The sequence below is a fragment of the Scomber japonicus genome, chromosome 18, assembly GCF_027409825.1.
Source record: "Scomber japonicus isolate fScoJap1 chromosome 18, fScoJap1.pri, whole genome shotgun sequence".
NCBI classification, from domain to species: Eukaryota; Metazoa; Chordata; class Actinopteri; order Scombriformes; family Scombridae; genus Scomber; species Scomber japonicus.
The window spans coordinates 18,136,926-18,157,508 of record NC_070595.1 but is presented as its reverse complement, the minus strand read 5'-3'; the positions used below and the strand labels follow the sequence as shown (position 1 = coordinate 18,157,508).

The window sequence follows — 20,583 nt, the reverse complement described above, 5'->3', positions numbered from 1 at the left end:
CCAAATCAACAGTTGTAAATAGCCCTACACCCAAAGGCACTATTTTCTCATTTTCTGAGCATTTACTAACACTGCAAAATCCTTCACTCCTTATAAGTGATCTATTCAGCAACTCTACCTCAGTTATAAACCACTGATAATATGCTTTTCTCCTTGTTCCTATAGAGTGATGTTTGAGCTTCAGTGTGCAGAGGGATGTATATATGTGAAGAGTTTGACACTAGAAGGCTGTTTTCACATTCATCTGCTGAAAGTGGAAATTTTCTCTGTGCTCACTGAACATCTGACTTTAAGGGGCACGCCTACGAGCATGATTTGTGACATTACAACTAGTTTGGATCCAGTCCTGGTTCAATATTGAACTTGCACAAGTCTGATATGGAAACTTGAAGCGTATTAAATAAAGATATTTCATGAAAAAAGCTAAAAGTCTAGCATGTGTGCTCCGAATAAGCTTACATATGATTTTTTTTTTACAAAATATTAAAAAAAGAAGTAGCCTATTATAAACAGCAATGCATTCACTGACATGTTAAACATTAACAAATGAAGACAATCTTAAAGGTCTAACTTCAGATGTAACCCCCTTTTGTAATCGTCATTTTCATAAGTAACTTTAATGTAATTACATATTTGTTTTATCCGTAACTGTAAAAGACTACAGTTACATTTATTTTGTAATTAAATTACGTAACGCCGTTACATGTAACTAATTACTCCCCAACACTGAGTATTTATAAATTAGTCCAGCTTGTAAACCATGCACACCCACTCCTCACATGCTTCCTGCCTCACTGTTTTTAATTTGCCTTTAGGCCAAATCACATGGCTTTAATGCCCATGTGTGAGAATGTGTGTGTGTGTGTGTGTGTGTGTGTGTGTGTGTGTGTGTGTGTGCATGAAAATAAAAGAGATTAAATAACCCTGAACTTTTTAATGCGAGTGCAAGACATTTAAGACTAAAGACATTTAAAAACCAAACTATATAACCCTCCTACAATTCGAGCATGCTGTGCTTATTTTAACTTCTTGGAAACCAGCACCCAGATCAGTCAATAAGAGACAACAGTGCAGACATCTCCATGCGCGCTCTCAACCAATAGCATCGAGCAGGTTTAAAGGCGTCGAGGACACGCGGTGGGCTCCGTTCTCACTTCCTGGTTGAAGATGGCGGATGAGAATGAGACAGCACCGATGCCGGAGAAAGAAGATGTAGAGGACCATGGACACTGCAGCGACTGTGAAAATGAGGAGCACCACTCTGACGATGGGTAAGAAGAGCATGCTTATCGCCACGGTGGTGTAAACGGTGTGACTTTTAGCATATCGTGTTGCAAAGCGAGCGTGTGTGTGAGCCAAAAAGCCTCGGCGAAGCAGTCGAGGGGGGGTAGAGACAGCCATCGGGTGGAATATGTCCCGCCCACTTGCTTGCACCCGATTGGCTAGAAGCGGCTTTCGCTTGACGATTCTGCCATGTGATTGGCTTAGAGTGCGTTCTGTCGCTAAATGTGGGCGGGCTTTTGGCGTCGCTTTCCTTCAACCCTGCGTTTTGCTAGCAAGGCGTTGTAGCCTAGGGTAGAAGACTAAAGTGCGAAGCTAATATTAAAACCCAACATTTATTTCCACTTTGATGACTTGCAGAAATTTCACACTGTATTATTTATTAAGTTGGCAGTGTGATATATAATCCACACACCGCTGCTGACGATGCAATTAATGGCAAAACCCCAGCTGACATTTTAGCTCCGGGTTAGCTCGCAGGCTAACGTAGCTGTCAAACCCCTTTTGTCTGTGAGTGGAGCTGGCTTCAAGACACAAGTCGTTTCAAAAGTGAAACAAGCAAAACATGCATGTTGTTACACATGCAGCTTAATATTTGATATCTGACTTGGTTGACTCTTTAGTTAAAATGAGGAGTCACAGAAGCTTTTAATCCCCCCCCTCTCCACCACGCTTTAATTGCAGAAATATGAATGGTTGTAAAAGCAGCCATAACCTCGAGTTACTTAAAACAGGCTTTGATGTATATTATGCTTTGCTTGCCATTGGTTTCTGTTAATGTTTATCAATTAAGAAGACCAGGCTTGCGTATATCAAGGCGTGCCCCCCCCCCCCCCCCCCCCATCTCATCTCATTGCAAGTGCTTTTTCTTCTTAATTGGGGTAAATGGAGAGATGAGGTGCTGTCTTTCTAGATTTAAAAGACACCAGAGTCTAATTGCGACCTCTCATCTCAAGTTAATGTGGTCATGAGCTTTCCTTCTTAGTCTTATTTTTAGAGATCTGACATATCCAGCATGTCACAAGAAAAGGAGATATTATAGACAAATCAGAATGAATAACCCTAATTTTATATATGTATTTCTGCATTGTTCCTTTTTAAGCATTTAGTGACTCCTCCAGATTTATTTTGAGATGCAGGCTGGGAGCAGTAAGGGTGGAGAAAGTGATGACCCTGTTTTATTAATTGAAGTGAGCTAAATGTGAGAGCTTTTCGAGCAACACATGCAATCCCCCCCACCACCCACCCTGCACGAACACACACACACAAACACACTCAAACAAAGAATAGTCCTGGCTGTCGACTGGACTACTCTGGTGAAGTGGAAGCCTGTGGAACAAACTATTGAATGTTTTGTTGTCCATTGTCCCAGTCGCTCACTCACTTGCTGACCCCTTGTACATACATATGTACACAAGCGTTGATCCCACACACTCTTCTCCTGGGGGTCATGTGATTCACCATCTGTGCTGGTGTTACAAATACAGGCCAGTGCTTGGCCTCTCTCCTCCCTTGGACACTAATGAGATTATCCTCTGTAAGTATGCAGTCTCTACCAAGCCAGAAGATGGGATAGATGGGTGGGGGTGTGTGTGTGTGGCTCCTCAGCTTTGAACTGATCAGAAAAGGAGGAGGAGGAGGGGGTGGGGGGCTTCAGGACTACCTGTGAATAGCAGTTTATATGTACCCTCTCTATAATCTCAGCACAAACAGCTGACACAGGTGGTGAAAAGGCATACGTACAGTACATGTGTATGTATCAGTATTTGACCAAATTTACCATATGTGACTTTACTGTGTTTCTTTCTGACAAACTGAAGCACTTGTTTCTTTACCTTTTTTATTTTAAAGCTACACCCTCGATTGTCACTGTCTGTTAGTGAGAAATTGTTCACAAGCTGGATGAACTACACTAGATGGACCTTTTCCAGTTTACCATGTGACTTTGTTTCACAACTGAATTGTGTAAGGGAAAATGACAGTGATATTAATAGTTTTTATTGGGTTTTTGGGACTTCAGTATGCAGAAATCATGTATTAGTTGCTAGTTTTAACCTGCCTGGCTTTTATAATGTCTTCTTGTTGGTCAGCATAGCACATCTTTTGATTTGTAGTAATTTATTACAAAAGTGTGTGTGTATGTATAATGCAGCCTTAATTATCCAGGCTTTTATGTTTTACAAGCATATCCCAGGCAAAGAAAAAAATCCAACATTTTGACCAGAACATCTCTTTCCTCTGGGATGGCAGTCTAACATGGACACTTTCTATTTCTGTCCTGTGTAAGTGACAGGGGTCTCGGTGACGACACTGGCGCCAAGAAGAAGAAAAAGAAGCAGAAAAAGAAGAAGAAATCTGGTGCCCCAGAAGCAGCTCAGGACCCTCTTGCCAAGGCATGAGTTTAATCATTTATTAAGTAACATGTGTTAAAGTATATGGTAAATAAAAGTCTAGTTCAGGTGTGATTTACTGAGGGTTTGAGTTAAAGTTGTACCTATTAGAGAGTGCTGTTAAAAGATGGAAAAATCACAAAGAAACCATGATATAGTTGCTTGTGATCATCCAATTTTTCTTATGTGGCTTTGTGCTGTTGTGCACTGAGGGTGTAAATGCACTCTTATGGACTGCTACATGTATAGATTTGTTTACTGTTTGTTCACAGTGCAGCATTCAGCTGATTAGACACTACACATCTAGGTCCTAGTATCAACAGCTGGCATGTCTCTCTTTCCTTGGCCCTCACAAATTATACCAAACTGTTAAGATAGACTGAGATGACACTAGGTAGGATAAAATAATGATTTATCTCTGAACTGTCCCTTTTTAACAGTATTTGTTTTCCTCCTCTTAACTTAAATCCTCTTTACTCTCCAAACAGGTGAATTCATTGCCAGCTGATAAGCTACAAGAGATCCAAAAGGCCATTGAACTGTTCTCTGTTGGCCAAGGTCCTGCCAAAACCATGGAGGAGGCTACTCGGAGGAGTTACCAGTTCTGGGACACACAGCCTGTGCCTAAGCTAGGTATGGCATTTGACAGGGCCCCCAGGTCATGGTTCAGCTCATTGTCATGCATCCCAGGTGTGCCTCATGTCAATAACGTGTTTGTTTTCCTCCAGGGGAAACGGTGACATCACACGGCTCCATTGAACCTGACAAGGACCACATTCGTGAGGAGCCCTACAGCCTCCCACAGGGCTTCAGCTGGGACACCCTCGACTTGGGGAACGCTGCTGTGGTAAGAAAGTGTATAAACACACACTCAAAGTAGGGATGCACAGAAGAAATCAATCTTTTGGTCAATATTTTCTGACCTCTGGGGTCAACGAGTGTTGTGTGGTTGAATACTGAGACCTACAAAACGTGATTTATTAGTGCAAACTTAACGCTATAATTTCTTTCATTCTCTCTTAAACCAGCTCAAGGAGCTTTACACCCTTCTCAATGAGAACTATGTGGAAGACGATGACAACATGTTTCGATTTGATTACTCTCCTGAGTTCCTGCTCTGGTAAATCTTTTCATACTGGATAATTTTGTTTTTTTGGCACCTAAGAAGGAAATGCCAAAATATTAAAATGGTATATTTTTACAGCTAGTACAATGCTTTGTGGCATTTTCTCATAAGGCACTTGGATTAATGTTTTCATATTAATACAGGTGATGAGATGAGACTGACAGACTTATCTTTTTTTCTGTCTCAGGGCCCTGCGGCCCCCTGGCTGGTTGCCCCAGTGGCATTGTGGGGTGAGGGTTAACTCTAACCAGAAGCTGGTAGGCTTCATCAGTGCCATTCCTGCCAGCATCCAAATCTATGACATGTAAGTCAACACAACCTTTTTCAAATTAAATCATGAAATCAAACTTTCATTTTATTGATAAATGTTTTTGTCAGTTCAAAAATTTAAAAACAATGAATTTTTCTCTTCATACCATAATTAGTTGAAGAAGTAAAGTGTATTCAGTACTGTAATGTAAATGCTTTTTTATCTAATGTCATTATTTGGAGGAGAGTTGGTTGCAGACTTGCTCAGATGAATGTTTTTCTTGTGTTTTTTAGAGAGAAGAAAATGGTTGAGATCAATTTCCTCTGCGTCCACAAGAAGCTTCGTTCCAAACGAGTCGCTCCGGTTCTGATCAGAGAGATCACCAGACGGGTCAACCGGCAGGGCATCTTCCAGGCTGTTTACACTGCTGGAGTGGTACTGCCCAAACCTGTGGGCACATGCAGGTGGGTCTGACAGAAAATGGCACACGCTTTCTTTTTTTTCCTTGTTTTATAATGTAACAGAATCCCAACAAAGCCACTTTTATGTGCAGGTACTGGCATCGCTCTCTGAACCCACGCAAACTAATCGAGGTGAAGTTCTCTCACCTGAGCAGGAACATGACTATGCAGCGCACCATGAAGTTGTACCGTCTGCCTGAGGTTGGTGGAACCCCCCCCCCCCCCCCCCCCACACACACACACAACTTTGACTGTCAATCAATGATGAATTAAATCCTTTCTATGAACACTACATTTCTCCACCATAACTCGATGTTCCTCCTTCCTGTCCTCTTTCCTCCAGGCCCCGAAGACTTCGGGTCTGCGGCCGATGACCAAGAAGGATGTGCCGGTGGTGCATCGCCTCCTCCGTGATTACCTGAGCCAGTTCAACCTGGTGCCTGCAATGAGCCCTGAAGAGGTGTCGCACTGGCTGCTGCCCCGGGAGAATATTATTGACACTTACCTGGTGGAGGTAAAATAAACACCACATATGAGATTGTCTTCACTTGAAATGCGTCTCTCTTTTTAAAACCGTCCTTCAAATGTGTCGTAAAAAACAGAGAGGCTTTTTTTTTTTAAAGTGTGTGTGTGTTGTTCTCTTGACAGAATGATGGCAAAGTGACTGATTTCCTGAGTTTCTACACACTGCCTTCTACCATTATGAACCACGCTGTGCACCGCAGTCTAAAAGCAGCATACTCCTTCTATAATGTGCACACCACCACCCCCCTGCTTGACCTGATGTCTGATGCTCTTATCCTGGCCAAATCGGTGCGTTCCACTTTGTTCCGTGCATCTATGTTCTCCCTAAATGCTTACCTTCAGTCGGGACTAATGAGGTTTTTTTTTTTCTCCTTTTGAATCTTTTATGCAGAAAGGGTTTGATGTCTTCAATGCACTGGATCTAATGGAAAACAAGACTTTCTTGGAGAAGCTTAAGTTTGGCATCGGTGACGGGAATCTTCAGTATTATCTGTACAATTGGAAGTGTCCCAGCATGGGTTCGGAAAAGGTACATTTCTTTAACCATTAATGCATAATGGTGATATCAAAGCTTAAAGGTTTCAAAAAAAAAAGAAAAAAGAAACACTTGTCTGTTTGCTTTTCTTACACTTCCATCTTTTTCTGTCTCAGGTTGGGTTAGTGCTTCAGTGACATCCCTACACGCCATAAATAAGTGTCACCAACAGGCCAGGAGACCGCACCATCGCACTGACCACCCAACAGATGGAGTGATGACGTCCTGCTTCAGGAAAGGAAACCCCACCGCCCATTTTTACTTTTTGACCTTTTGAACTTTGACCTGCACTACCGCTGCCAGGCAGGGAGGCGGAGAGAGTCTTCCTGCTCTTCCTCCTCCCTCGATCACATGGACCTTAAGCCATTGTAGTTACCATCCCCAACAACTGCATAACATCTGAAAGCTGTCTTGATTGTACCAAACACACATACACACTGACAAACAGTTTGCACAGATTACTGTATACCAAACACTCTGTTGGCATACCAACGAAATGTTCAGTACATGTAAATAATATCAAACATAACAGCAAATTATGCCCGTAACACACACACACACACACACACACACAAACTAGAACCTACTGTTTTATTTTATTCCTAAATGTTGGAAATGCTTTTTGCAATTAAAAATCTGTCATCCTTAAGTTTTAGAGATAAAAAAAAAATCAAAATGATCAAAAAATATTTTAAAGAAGAAAAGGCTCAAAAAGATGAGGTAATAAATACCAAAAGTGGACACCAGATAAGGGCTTCTGATTTTTCTTGTCATGCTTGACCCTGTCTTTTTTTTCTTTTTTTTTTTTTGCATTTTTCTCATCAAACCCTTTTGTTGTTTCAACACTGCTTGCAGAAGATGTAAATGCTGGAGTTGGCATTCATGTTCTGGAGTTTTTCTCATCTATATTAACTTTTATGACTCTCCTGTCCAGCTTTACTGCACTAACACAAGAAGCCCTGCTCAGAGGAAAATAAATCACAGACTTGACAAAAAAAAATAAAGGACCAGCTCAGTGGAAGAACATAATCTGAATCATTTTGGACGAGGCTGGACTGCCACACAGAGGTTGAAGGCATTCTGATGGGGTTTACTCCACACGTTCATCAGCAGGGATCAGATTTGTAATGACACCTCTCGATTAACTGCGTCCCAGTTGCAATGTCCACTCATGCTGACTTTTTGACTTTGGTCTGTGAGGACAGTGGAAAGTTCTTGAGTGCTTTGACCTCTCTCTGGGGGCTTTCATTTATCTGCAATTTATGCAGAGACAAATCACAAAGGAAGTCTTAAATAGTCACAAAAATTAAGATGAGAGAAAAACTACAAGTTTACATGCACCTAGCAAGCACCGTCGGGCTCTTTGCTGTATCAATGATTTGGTTTTGTCTCATTTGATTAAATATGATCACTAATAACATGCTTCAGACATGCAGTTTTACTAACATGAGATATAAGCCTTGCAGGTAACATTTCAAAAAGTGCTGTCCTTTTTCCTCATACAGTATTCAGAGCGTTACGCAAATCATGCAGGTGTTGTCAGTGAAAGTCTGTGAAAGTTCAAGGTGGATGTTGGAGCTGGGCCAGTGAACTGCAGTCTGGACAGCTGTGAGTGGGTGGTAATGATGACTGGGGAGGGGGAGAAATGCCCCCAGTTTAAAGTGTTTCTTATGTAAAATGTTGATTGTGTTTGCAAACAAATGTTAAAGAATAATGGGTCTCATGGTGTCATGATGCAGGAGAAGAATGTGATGAATGCAGGTGATTTTTTCTTTTTTTTTTTTTGAGCAAAAAATAAAATCTAGAAGTTGCTGTGAGGTTTTTGTATGTTCTTTTTTTGTGGGGAGGGGGGGGGTTTCATGCCCTCAGAGTCGTGGCACCAGTGTGCTAAAGTGCAGTACAACATTGACAGAAAACTCTTACCTCAAGGTCTACTTATTAGGTTTTTCTTTAAACTTTAAGGTGGATCTCAGTGGATAGAGTTCCTGTTAAGGAAGCAGTGTGAAAAGTGGACCTTGAGTTAAAATCTTTATTTTTTCTGAAATTAATGTCTAAACTCAAGGATGAATTTTAATGCTAAATTGCTGTAAAACTTTTTTTTAATGGCATGTCTCAAGCAATAACTTGTGCTTTTGGTTCAGCCGATACCACTCGCAAATTCTGTTCATATACAGGTAAGCACAAATCAGGCAGATAACATGGAGTATTCTTAATCTGATGCATCACATTTTAATAATTTAAATCAGATGCATGTTTAAGAGATACAAATACACAATAAACGAGTGCTTGTTGCATTTGTATACTTCTGAGGTGAAAAGGACACAAACGCAGTTGAAGGCTAAAAGTACCTACACATGGCTTTCCTAGAGTTACAAGGTGTTTCACATTGATAATCAAGATTAAAACATTTCAAGACTTAAAAACAGGTAATTGCACTTATAGAAAACATAAAAAATACTATATAGAGTGAAATAAACAAACAACAAAAATATCGAGACATGTATGATTTATAAAAAATAAAACTGCCTATGTATAAAAAATAAGGTTTTTAGATTCAAGATTATTCTGAAGGCCTATAGAAAATATATAAAAAAATACAAATAAAAAATAATATTAAACACAGTGAAATTAACAAAACAAAACGAAATCAGACATGTAGGCCTACACTTTGTAAAATAAAGAAATACATTTTTAAAAAACTAGCTGTGTTTGAAAAAACAAATAAGGAAAATAATGCAGAGATGATAAAAATATTATTCTGAAGGCCTTTATTTAATTTATAATACTTTTAATAATTATCAGTGTTATTATTTATAGAAATATTTTAAATAAATGTATTAAATATATTGAAATAAACAACCAAACAAAACAAAAACTGGCTGTATTTAAAAACAAAGAAGGAAAATAAGGCTCTTAGACATGATAGAAATATTTTTAAATAATTACCAGCGTTATTATTTATATATATATTTATAATAATAGTTCTATTGTTGTGTTGCGTAACTCTCTAGTGAGCATGCGCAGTTTGTTGTCAGGAAGTAGCTTTCGGGCGCCTCCTCCATGCCTTATACACCTCTTGACACTGAGGGAAGTATTTGACATTTGGTCGATAAACAGCCACGATGTGGATCAGTGTGGCGATTATCTGTGTGGCTTTGGTCATTTTCATATTGAAATATGTGTTCACTACTCCCGGACCAAACCCCTTTGACCTGGACTCCCGTGAACCGCTTAAAAAAATGGTTCATGACCGGAAAGTGAAGAATAAAGTGCTGAAACAAGGTGAGTTAAATGACCGAGGTCGCAACTTGAGTTTAATTCAATTCCAAACTAATACATTTAAGTTCTTATTATGCTTTTCAAATGCAGTTTTTCCAATGCAAGTATTCAAGTTAAACAAATTCAAAGTATGCGATAAATCAAAAACACTCCTGCACACCTGAGTAGTCTTGGCGACAGGTGAGTTGGTATTAAACCAACATAGGTTTTTAATGCAATTATTCAAGTTGAGCAATTCAAATTCAAACATAAATGATTCAAATTCACTTTCTTGTTACATATTTCTGCTTGTCTGCCTTTTAATACAAATTAAATCAAAGCGTTGTTGCTGCGGAACATGCAGTTCCTTGAATTGAGCGGAAGTAAAGTTGTCTAAGGCTGCAAAAAAGCAATCTTAGGAAATGTTTTGACTAATATTTCTCAAATATCAAAAGTGACAAAAGCTCTTTAAAAACTTCCAGAGCTCACGCTTATGTCTTCTATTTTATGGATGACCTGCAGTTGCTAATATAACAATAAAAGGAGAAAAGCTACAATTGATTGATTTATTGCCATGTCATATATTCACCATGTTTTTTGTTGCCACCTCCTCCAGGTTTTTTGGAAAGTAAAGTACCCCAGAACCTGGATGCCGTCATCATCGGCAGTGGGATTGGTGGACTTGGACTTGCTGTGCTTCTGGCCAAAGTTGGAAAGAAAGTCCTGGTTCTGGAGCAGCACGATCGGGCCGGAGGATGCTGCCACACGTTCACAGAGAAGGGCTTTGAGTTTGACGTTGGTGAGAAGAGTGACTTTTCATTTCATTTGTCATTACAAGTGACCACACTGTAACGAACCCTAGAGTTTTGGCAAGTAGAAATGGTGTAAGTATATCTGTAAAATTCAAAGCTTCAAAGCTCATCTTCTGTATTGCAGTCCTTTCTTTGTGATTCAGCCGATTGAGATGGGAATATTTCCACAGCAAATCAAGTCTTTTTACAGTAGCCTAAAATAAAACCCTGCTCTATTCTTGTTAATATTTTGTCTGCTTTGCTCCCCCCTCTCAGGAATCCACTACATTGGTGACCTATTGGAGCACAAGCCATTCCGCTGCATGCTGGACCAGATGACCAATGGACAGCTGCAGTGGGAGCCTCTGGAAAATCCATTCGACCAAGTGGTGCTGGGACCGCCAGACAACCGCCGTCAGTACCCCATCTACAGCGGCAGGAACCGCTTCCCAGATGAGCTGAAGAAGTGCTTCCCCGGAGAGGAGAAGGCCATCGATGAGTACATGAAGCTGGTCAAGGTAGGATTAGAGCCTGTGATCCAGTGCTTTAAAGTGTTGGGACAAAATATCATCTGTTTTCTATGCACCTGTAGCTTCTATACATAGACCCCAAAAACTTGTACTGTATCTGTCAAGTTACTGGAAGTAATTTGGGGGTAAAAAAAGGTGAATTTTTGGCCACTTGACCAGACTTATCTATGATCTTTACACCTTTCTCCCAGTGATCTGTGGGTCTGGAGCTGCACTTTAGCACAAAGTGGTTCCATTAAACATGTGTCCATTGGTGTTATCATCACTGATATTTCTCAAAGGCTCAAGGGTTGCTATGTCAAAGGTCAGAGTAATTGGCGAGGCATCTTATTATAGCTGATATGTTGCATAATTTTAGCCAGACAAAGTTGCAACATGTTTTTGCTTCGGCATGCAGAATTTAGTTTAATTGTGTGTGTGTAATCAGTTTAGTGCATCTGAAACCGTATTTCATCATTATGGCATCGTTACAAGCCGGTTTTGAAACCAGTACAACTTTGATAATGTGCAGGTTCCACTCTCCTTTTCAGTCTGTTTAGCCAGTTTAGCAAGTTTGTGTGTCTTGTGTGTTTTGTCTTCAGAAAGTGGGACGCGGCATTTGGCTCCTGGCTATGCTGAAGCTCTGCCCTGCTCCCTTGGCAAAGTTCCTGGTCTACACCGGCTTAGCCAAACGTCTGTCCTTCTTCTTCAAAATGGCCCCGCGCAGCCTGACAGAAGTGGTCAATGAACTGACAGAGAACCAGGACCTCAGGGCTGTATTCACCTACATCTTTGGCACCTACGGTAGGTCATGTCAGCCTGCACCTAATCAGATTGACCTTATTTGCTCACTTCTTATCTCTCCATTATCTCACCATACCTTTTTATATTTCCATCTCTGATCTGCAGGTAACATGCCCAAAGATGCCAGCTTTGCCATGCACAGTCTGCTGGTCACTCACTACCTGAATGGAGCCTGGTACCCTAAAGGCGGAGCCACTGAAATCGCCTACCACATGATCCCCATTATTGAGAAGGCCGGGGGTGCTGTTCTAGTTCGTGCCCCTGTCAACCGAATCTTGTTCAATGACGCCAAGGAAGCTTATGGTGAGAGTGATTTCCTCTGATACACAGTTAAACCATGCAGCTACGGCAGAGGTGATGATGTGATGATTCATTGCATTTGTGTCCATTATTTTTTTTGTGGTTTCAGGTGTGAGTGTTATGAAAGGTCAAGAGGAAATACATATCCGTGCCCCTATGGTCATCTCTAACGCTGGCATCTTCAACACCTACGAGAAGCTGCTGCCCAAAGAACTACAGGCCATGCCAGGTTAGGAGGGAATTATTAGTGCAACTAATGACTCATTTTCCTCTTTTCCCCAACCTATACACTAAATGGTATATCTATAAAATGTTAAAATATAGTGGAAAACTACCTATCACAATTACCTGAAGACTGATGTGACACCTTCATATTGCTTGTGTTGTCCAGGCAACAATTTAAAACCCTAAAAAACCAGCAAATCTTCACATTTGAGAACTTGAAACTAGAGTTAAATAATTAAATAAAGCGTGCACATTTTTGGCTGAAATTCTCTCTCTACCATCTACAAATGTTGTCAGTTGAGTCTGTGTGGATTAACTGACTCGTCATTTCAGCAATCCGGGAGTACACCCATGCTTAAATAGATTATACATGCTCATACTTGCACTATGAAATTAGTTTACATGTGGCTTTTCCTTCTCTGTGAGCTGTTTCTGTAAACTCATACTGTACGATGCCACTCTCTTGCCTCTTGCCAGCTATCCAGAATCAGCTGGGCATGATGAAGAATGGTGAAGGTGGCCTGAGTATTTTCCTGGGCCTGGATGGAACGAAGGAGGACCTGGGCCTGAAAGCCGACAACTACTGGATCTTTACCGAGAACAATTTTGACGAACTGTACGTTGCCTTGTATCTGCTTGGTAAAATTGCTGTTTAGATTGTAAGATATCTATTTTAGTGCCATGATAAATTCAAATGTACATTCCAAAATGACTTCCGGTTTTCTTTTTGAAGGGTGGTAAAGTATTTAAATGGAAATCCGGAAGAGTCTGCTAAGAGTGTGCCTCTCCTGTTTGTTGCGTCTCCATCAGCGAAGGATCCAACCTGGGAGGAAAGATCACCAGGTACACACACACACACACACACACACACACACACACACACACACACACACACACACACACACACACACACACACACACACACACACACACACACACACATTAGATACAGCACAACAGTATTTCCTCCTACTGTTCTCATGTTGAAGCTCATTTCATGCATTTCAGTTTCATTGTCATGTACATAAAGTCAATGCTGCTGACTCAGGAGCAGTGTCAGGTATTTTTTTGGGGTTTTTGTTGTTCAGCTTATATGATCTCATGTTTTTTTTGCCTTCACCACAGGCAAGTCTACTTTGAGTCTGGTCAGTTTTGCCAACTACAAGTGGTTTGAGGAGTGGAAGGACGGCAAAGTGACGAACAGAGGGCCTGACTACAAGGAGCTGAAACAGATTTTCATTGACTCCATTCTGGATGTTGTCATGGATGTTTTCCCCAAGATCACCAGAGACAAGGTGAAGCTTCTCAATCTGCTGTCTGTAACACAGCAAATATACTCAGTCACTCACTCCCTGGTCATATTTTAGAACAAGGGTGTCAAACCAGTCAAGAGATCCAATCTGGCCCACTGAATAAGTTTTCAAAGTATGAAAATTGGAGAAAAGGAATTCCAGTTTTTCTGCTACTTCAAAACAACCAATTAATGCATATTCTGTATTCAGTATTTGTAAGATATTATGTAATTGTTTCGTCCGACCCACTATAGATCAAATTGGCTGTATGTGGCTTTTGAACTAAAGTGTGTTTGACATTCTTGTTTTACTAACTCGATAGGAGCTATTCTAACTTCTCAGATGTATGTGTTTGTGTAGATTGAGTACGTCGATTGTGGAACCCCCATCACAAACACGCACTACATCGGAGCCCCTAAAGGTGAGATCTACGGAGCTGATCACGGTGTCGCCCGCTTCAGCCCTGAGCTCAACGCCACAGTGAGACCTCAGACTCCGCTGAAGAACCTCTACCTGACAGGTCAGCCCATCTCAAGATTGCCCTAAATTTACTGATGAGACTTTGAAAGTATCCTCTGCATTCAGTACGTTTTGTGTTTTTTTGGTGTTGCAGGTCAGGATGTGTTTGTGTGTGGCTTCGCTGGCGCCCTGGCTGGAGCTCTCACCTGCGGCTCGGTCATTCTCAAGCGCAACCTCCACCTGGATGCCATCGCTTTGGCGAAGAAAATGAAATTTATTAACAACAAACTGAAAGGGGAGTAAATGTATGCAAACAATAATATGCAATACTATTTAAAACTGTGTGGAGGCTTTAAGCAACTCAGCAGAAAGAGTGCCGAGGGTGAATTAATGCATCATCTCATCTAAGAAACCAAATTAAAAGCTTTAATTAAGTGGGAAGATTAATTTTCCACATCAGCTACCACCAACACTATGTCTGTATTTTGCTTACAAACACTAATTTGTGTTTGTCTCCTTGAGGTTTGCTAAAATATGAGTAATGTAATACGTGTGATGCCACATGTCTGATTAATGAAGCTGCTGAGCTTTCAGCAGTGAACCTGTACTTATCTAAACTAACATTACCTCAACTGTTGATCCTTGGTACTTTTTTAATTCATTCACTATGCTAAAAGACAAGTGCAACATGTGTGCCGTTTTCTCCCAAACATTTAACACTGTGCCTGAATTATGCAATACCTTTTTAGTTTACAGAAAATGTAGTAACACATTTAAAGGTTGCTCCCTTTTTTTATTAAAACATATAAACAAAAAAATGGTTGCAGTTTGATCTCTGGTGTGTTATCATAATATCTGACCATTCTCTACCTGCATCAGTTGACATCTATCCATCAATACTTTTTAGTGTTGAACAATTAATGGAAATATTACCAAAATTTCAATATGGCCAAGTGCAATATTCAAATTGCAGGAGCTTCAACATTTTATTTATTTTTTGGACGCATAAAGGTATCCTTACCTTGATAAAGGTAAAATGGGTCACATACATACATTATAGATGAAGCTCTGTGGTGCCACAAAAATGCCCCAGTCTACAAATCATATTCTCCAGACAGAAGGGTAGGCCTACATGTTTATTTAGTACAGACCCAATAAACATCACATCACCATTTTTATATTTTTATTTTGAAAATTAAATGAAAAAATGTACTATGCCCTCCTTTTTTTAAATGCAAATCATTCAGCCCTAGTTCTCTTCAACATCCTCACTGTCTACAACATTTCTCCAACTCAAGTGAGATAAAGCATGTTGTCATGACTGTAACAACCACCAATATAAACAACCTATTTGTTTATCCTTTGAAAAGCTCATATCTCAATATTATGAAATGGAATCACTTTGATAGTAATTACTGTTGTCTAAACTCAATTTTTACATACATACATTTTCTAAAGTAAATACTCGGAAACCACATTCTTTCTACTTATTTGTTTATTTGTTTTAAATTTTGTGCAAATTGCCTCCCTTGTGTGCACCTGAACGCAGCATGTGTATACACAGTGACAGCAATGGGGAACACGTGGACAAGGAGTGGGCTCACCAAAAAATGTAAATTTGGAGCTTTCTGATTAGTTGGCGAATAAAAGGGGTGTGATTTTCTCATAATTTTTCTGATGCTACAGTTCAGTTCATGCGACGACATTTCTTTGCAGCCAGCGGCATGGAGGCAAAAGTGCCGTCAGCAGTCTGAGGTAAAGAAAAAACACTACATACTGTCTCAACAAGATGTAAAAGTCAGCACTTATTAACCACATCTAAACAGTGTTATAACATGTGGTTTGTGGCTTGAGACAGCTGATAATTACCGGCTAGATACATTTATGTAGAGAAGCTTGTTAGCTAGCTTACTCTCTGACCTAAAGTGATGGCGGCTGATAAATACCACATACCACCTTTAACTACTGTCACCCTAAAGTAGACATTTCTCTAAAAAAGCTCAGGTTAATTTATCCTGAATTTGGAGGACCATGGATGACGGCACTAAATCTCTGCGCTACGAGCTCCTGGCAGAAATAGGAGAGGGCTCTTATGGTAAGGTGTATAAAGCCAGAGAGGTGGGAGAGAAACAGCGCCTCCTAGCGGTGAAGAAATTCAACATCCGCGGAGACACGTCAGAGAACGGGATCCCTGCCTTCATGATCCGCGAGGTGGCGCTGCTGTGCAAGATGAAGTATTTCAACCATCCCAACATAGTCAAGTAGGTTTATGTCTTACATGTTACACATATAATCAAAATTGATCAAAAGCTGTATTAAAAATAGTCCTTTTTCCAGTCTGTGATCAGATGGTGGTTTTTGGTACCCATATGAACCAGGACCTGACCAATACTGGATTTTTGGGGCCCCAAAAGTGGTTATCAAACAATTGTGATCAAGACATGTAATAGAATCATGATATTTTACAAGTTAATGATAAACTTCATTGTATAAAATGTAAATCAGTGCACTGAAACAGAAAACTTCATTGGTTATTTGATTACAAATTACTATTTCAAAAACACAGAACTAAAATTAATGAATCCAGCTTCTCAAGTTTAAATATTTTCTGGTTTCTATAGTCTTCTAGGATAGTAAATGAAATATCGGGTTTGTTGATCGTTGGTTGGGACAAAACAAGAAATTTGAGGCCATCACAATGAGCTCTACTAAACTGTAATAATCAGTCTTTACTATTTTCTGAAAGACATTTGAGGAGAACGATGATTTTTTGACTGGATTTTTGTTTTGAATTATTGCTTGTGCCTCATGCCCATTGAACTATCCAGGCTGTTGGATGCGTCTGCCGTACGAGTGGGCCAGAGCTTGGACCTCACTCTGGTGTTGGAATACATTGACCAGGATCTGTCTACCTACCTCTCTAAGGTTCCTGCTTCTGGACTGAACCGTAACTGTATTAAGGTGTGAACCCCCAATTTAAATGTATCATAGTATAACATCATGTATTGTATGTATATGAGTCTTCACAAAGCACTATGTGGGTTTTCAATGTTCACCTGGGACTGTTTGTTAGTTACATAATGATCCCTGTGGGGCATCAGTGAGAATCCTCCCCTGATACTTGTTTTCTTAGTTACATTCATTTGAATCCAGGTAAACATGCTTATACAAACACTCCAAAACAGGCCAGAAATCCTCGTAAACATCCCCATTTCTCTGCTCCTTATCTGCCACAAAATCAGTTAAACATCTTTCAAATCATGCACAACAACCGTAAATGTTTAACTATAGCAAAGCTAGGCTAACAAAACACATGACCATAAAATATTTAATCTTTCCATTTTAAACAATCCCCTGAGAGAAAGAAGGAAACTGTTAGTCTGCCACTGCACAGGCATTAGCTTTTGTTTTTGGAAGGATGTGAAGGAGCCTCTCCCTCCATCCTCACCTGCGTACCCACACTTAAGCACTCCTCCTACAAAGATGCTCAGCTCCTTCCAATATGTTACTTGGCCAACATTTTATTCAACACGGGCCGACAACCATATCCATACATCTTCTTTGCTGGCATAATGAGTGTAAGCGATAGTAATGGCCTTCGTATTATTTTAAAAACCTTGTGGTACATCTACAGTTACAACAATATGCCCGGCAGCACCTTTTTCCTCATGAAAACCTAAATGTAAAAATCTTAAATGTCTTTTAAAAACACTTTGAATATGTAATGTTCAATGACTTTACAAATTGCTAAAAAAAAATCCCTTGAAAACATTGTTCACAACGACTTTCAGCATCTTTTCCCCAGGTCAACACATTATGACATATTCAGTCTAGACATGCAGGCATTGAAGGAGTCAACTGCTGGCATGTTGCTTTCTGTCTCTTCAGGATGTGATGATGCAGTTGCTGCAAGGATTGGACTTCTTGCACACAAACATGGTGCTGCATCGTGACCTAAAACCAGAAAACATTCTGGTCAGCAGCCACGGAGAAGTCAAGATTGCAGACTTTGGGCTGGCACGCATCTACACCTTTAATATTGCTCTCACTCCAGGTGTAAGTGAAACCACACATAATTTGTTCATGCTTCTGGTTCAGCTCTTTATCTGATGGGTGATGTTGACATTTTAAATGAGTTAACTGCTTGGTACACTGTTTTCCTCCTGAGGCTCTGTGAAGCCTGCCTCCTTTATTTGACACAGTATTCTGGCTGTTCTTAAGCTTGAGGTGAAAATATTATTTTTCCACTCCTCCCACCCCTGCTTGTGTGTCTTCATTTTGTACATTTTCTCTTCATATGTCTCTCTTTACAGGTTGTGACGCTGTGGTATCGTGCTCCGGAGGTGCTGCTGAACTCAGTGTACATGTCCTCAGTGGACATGTGGAGTGCTGGCTGCATCTTGGCTGAGCTCTACCTTTTGAGGTAAGGATAGCTAAGTGTGTGTCTACTCCTTAGCTAGAGGAGATGTGTAACACTGAAGTGTAAGTAATGAGAATATTCTGTAGTCAGTTGTCAAAATAGAGATAAAGCTGTCAAATCACATTGGTTTTGACTCTTTCTTGTATCCCACAGACCACTGTTTCAGGGATACACAGAGGTACAGCAGCTGCAAAAAATCTTTGAGTGAGTATTTTTCTTCTTTCTGTATATCTACAATCGAGATAAAGATCTGCCTGTTTGCTGCAAATTGCCTTAAAAAAGGAAAGGGATTAAAGGTTTTTCATCTTTTAAATTCAATAGTTGCTCAACAAACATGGAAATTGAGATATCATTTACTCTTTACAAGACATGTCTTTCCCATAAACAAGTAAATAAACACATTGAAAAGAACCTTGAAACTTAAAGGAAAATGATTCCAAGCCTTCATATCATTGACAATGATTGGCAGATTATTTTACCAGCTGCTGCCACTTGTACCTTTTTATTTCTTCACCTATTTGATGTCAGATTAGTTTTTATGTTTTGGCCTTCATGGGTTATCAGTATTACTATAAATCTTTATTTAATCAAGTAGTCTCATTGAGATCAAGATCTCTGAGTACAGCAGGAGAAGTAGAACAGAGATAAGACACACGTAAGTATATCGAGCAATCACGAAAGCTACCTCTAACAAGGTTGAAAGATTAAATTAATCCAATGGGATGATCCTTTCAAATTTCAATGTCCTTTGATATACTGATATAGCATTTATATAGTGATAAGAGCAGGAAGTCAGTCTTCCTAAGTTCTTTACTCAAGGAGTATCAAGAGTTTTATGTCTTGGTGTGGTGAGCAGCAGTTTTTAATTTGAGAAGAGATGTGATATACTGACGCAGCTTTATTCACAAATATTTACAAAACAAAAATGCAAGTGTACTACTTTTTCATGCAGTACACATGGTTGTTGCTGCTGCTCATCCTTGCTTCATGTTCGTCAGGGTTATTGGTTTGCCCAGTGACGAGGAGTGGCCTCAGGACAGTCCCATTTCCTACTCAGTCCACTGGGGACCAAAAAGCTCCTGCACCAAGCTGCTGCCCAACCTGGACCCAGATGAGAACGACCTACTATCTGTGAGCATATCTACATTTCTCTTTTCATGAAATGTTCTTCCTGTTTCCTTTCTGGAGTTATAGACTCATCCAGAGAAGCTGGGGTTGTGCTTTTGACCAATAACACACTAAATATTGGATTGACAAAAACTTCAATGTTCGCAAAAATAAACATTTTTTTCATAATCTTTTTAACACATTTAAAAAACAAGCTGCTTGCTTTCCTGTATTTCATACCTTTATAAACTGAATACTCAGGGAGGGGGGGGTAGCACTTTAGTAGCACGAAGACTGTAAAAAAAAAGTCTCCACCAGATAATTCATAAACTGCAACATTTTCTTACCCGCAGCAATGTCTGGCATTCAGACCAAGTAATCGCATCTCAGCTGCAAAAGCCCTGGCTCACCCTTTCTTCATGAAGCACTGAGGATGTCGGTCGAATGACGAGCGGGGAGCAAAAAACGTAGCATCCATCCACGATCTGCAGTCAGCCATACTAACGAGTCACGTGCCGTAAAAATAATCGTACGCTTTGTTGAAAGCATTTGAAAGCTTTTAACATCAGTTCATCAGCATCATGAGAGACTGTGGCCACGATTGAGCGGAATACACCTTTTGTACCTTTTGAATATTTAGTTAATAAAAATACATCATACCTGACTTGTTGGACGTGGCTCTTACGGCACAAAAATCTGCAGCTTTAGGTGAGAGTGGAAATGTCCTAATGGCAGCATACATTGTATCAGCACATATGTTTTGATACCATTTCTGAATATGTATTTGGTTTGCAATGTAACAGTTTTATTTACTTAGTTACTTTAATTTCTAAATGTGACCTGCCTTCAT

The 20,583-nt window shown here is 40.0% G+C and overlaps 3 protein-coding genes across 3 annotated transcripts; all 3 read left to right on the top strand.

Annotated features, from left to right (window-relative positions):
- Positions 1 to 1,166: 1,166 nt before the first annotated feature.
- nmt1a (N-myristoyltransferase 1a) lies at positions 1,167 to 8,385 on the top strand. Its single transcript, XM_053338621.1, has 12 exons — positions 1,167 to 1,271; positions 3,569 to 3,674; positions 4,160 to 4,304; positions 4,400 to 4,518; positions 4,700 to 4,791; positions 4,985 to 5,101; positions 5,341 to 5,511; positions 5,601 to 5,709; positions 5,852 to 6,022; positions 6,157 to 6,321; positions 6,425 to 6,562; positions 6,685 to 8,385. The coding sequence occupies exons 1-12, from the start codon at positions 1,168 to 1,170 to the stop codon at positions 6,703 to 6,705; spliced, it is 1,458 nt and encodes a 485-aa protein (XP_053194596.1). The 5' UTR covers position 1,167; the 3' UTR covers positions 6,706 to 8,385.
- Positions 8,386 to 9,661: 1,276 nt separating this feature from the next.
- retsat.2 (retinol saturase, tandem duplicate 2) lies at positions 9,662 to 15,024 on the top strand. Its single transcript, XM_053338647.1, has 11 exons — positions 9,662 to 9,850; positions 10,443 to 10,625; positions 10,894 to 11,135; positions 11,729 to 11,930; positions 12,036 to 12,233; positions 12,340 to 12,459; positions 12,933 to 13,071; positions 13,189 to 13,298; positions 13,581 to 13,750; positions 14,108 to 14,267; positions 14,361 to 15,024. The coding sequence occupies exons 1-11, from the start codon at positions 9,691 to 9,693 to the stop codon at positions 14,507 to 14,509; spliced, it is 1,833 nt and encodes a 610-aa protein (XP_053194622.1). The 5' UTR covers positions 9,662 to 9,690; the 3' UTR covers positions 14,510 to 15,024.
- Positions 15,025 to 16,237: 1,213 nt separating this feature from the next.
- Positions 16,238 to 20,583, top strand: cdk21 (cyclin-dependent kinase 21). Its single transcript, XM_053338223.1, has 7 exons — positions 16,238 to 16,467; positions 17,035 to 17,167; positions 18,095 to 18,262; positions 18,520 to 18,629; positions 18,780 to 18,830; positions 19,625 to 19,757; positions 20,087 to 20,583. Exons 1-7 carry the CDS (start codon positions 16,238 to 16,240, stop codon positions 20,162 to 20,164), a joined length of 903 nt encoding a protein of 300 aa, XP_053194198.1. The 3' UTR covers positions 20,165 to 20,583.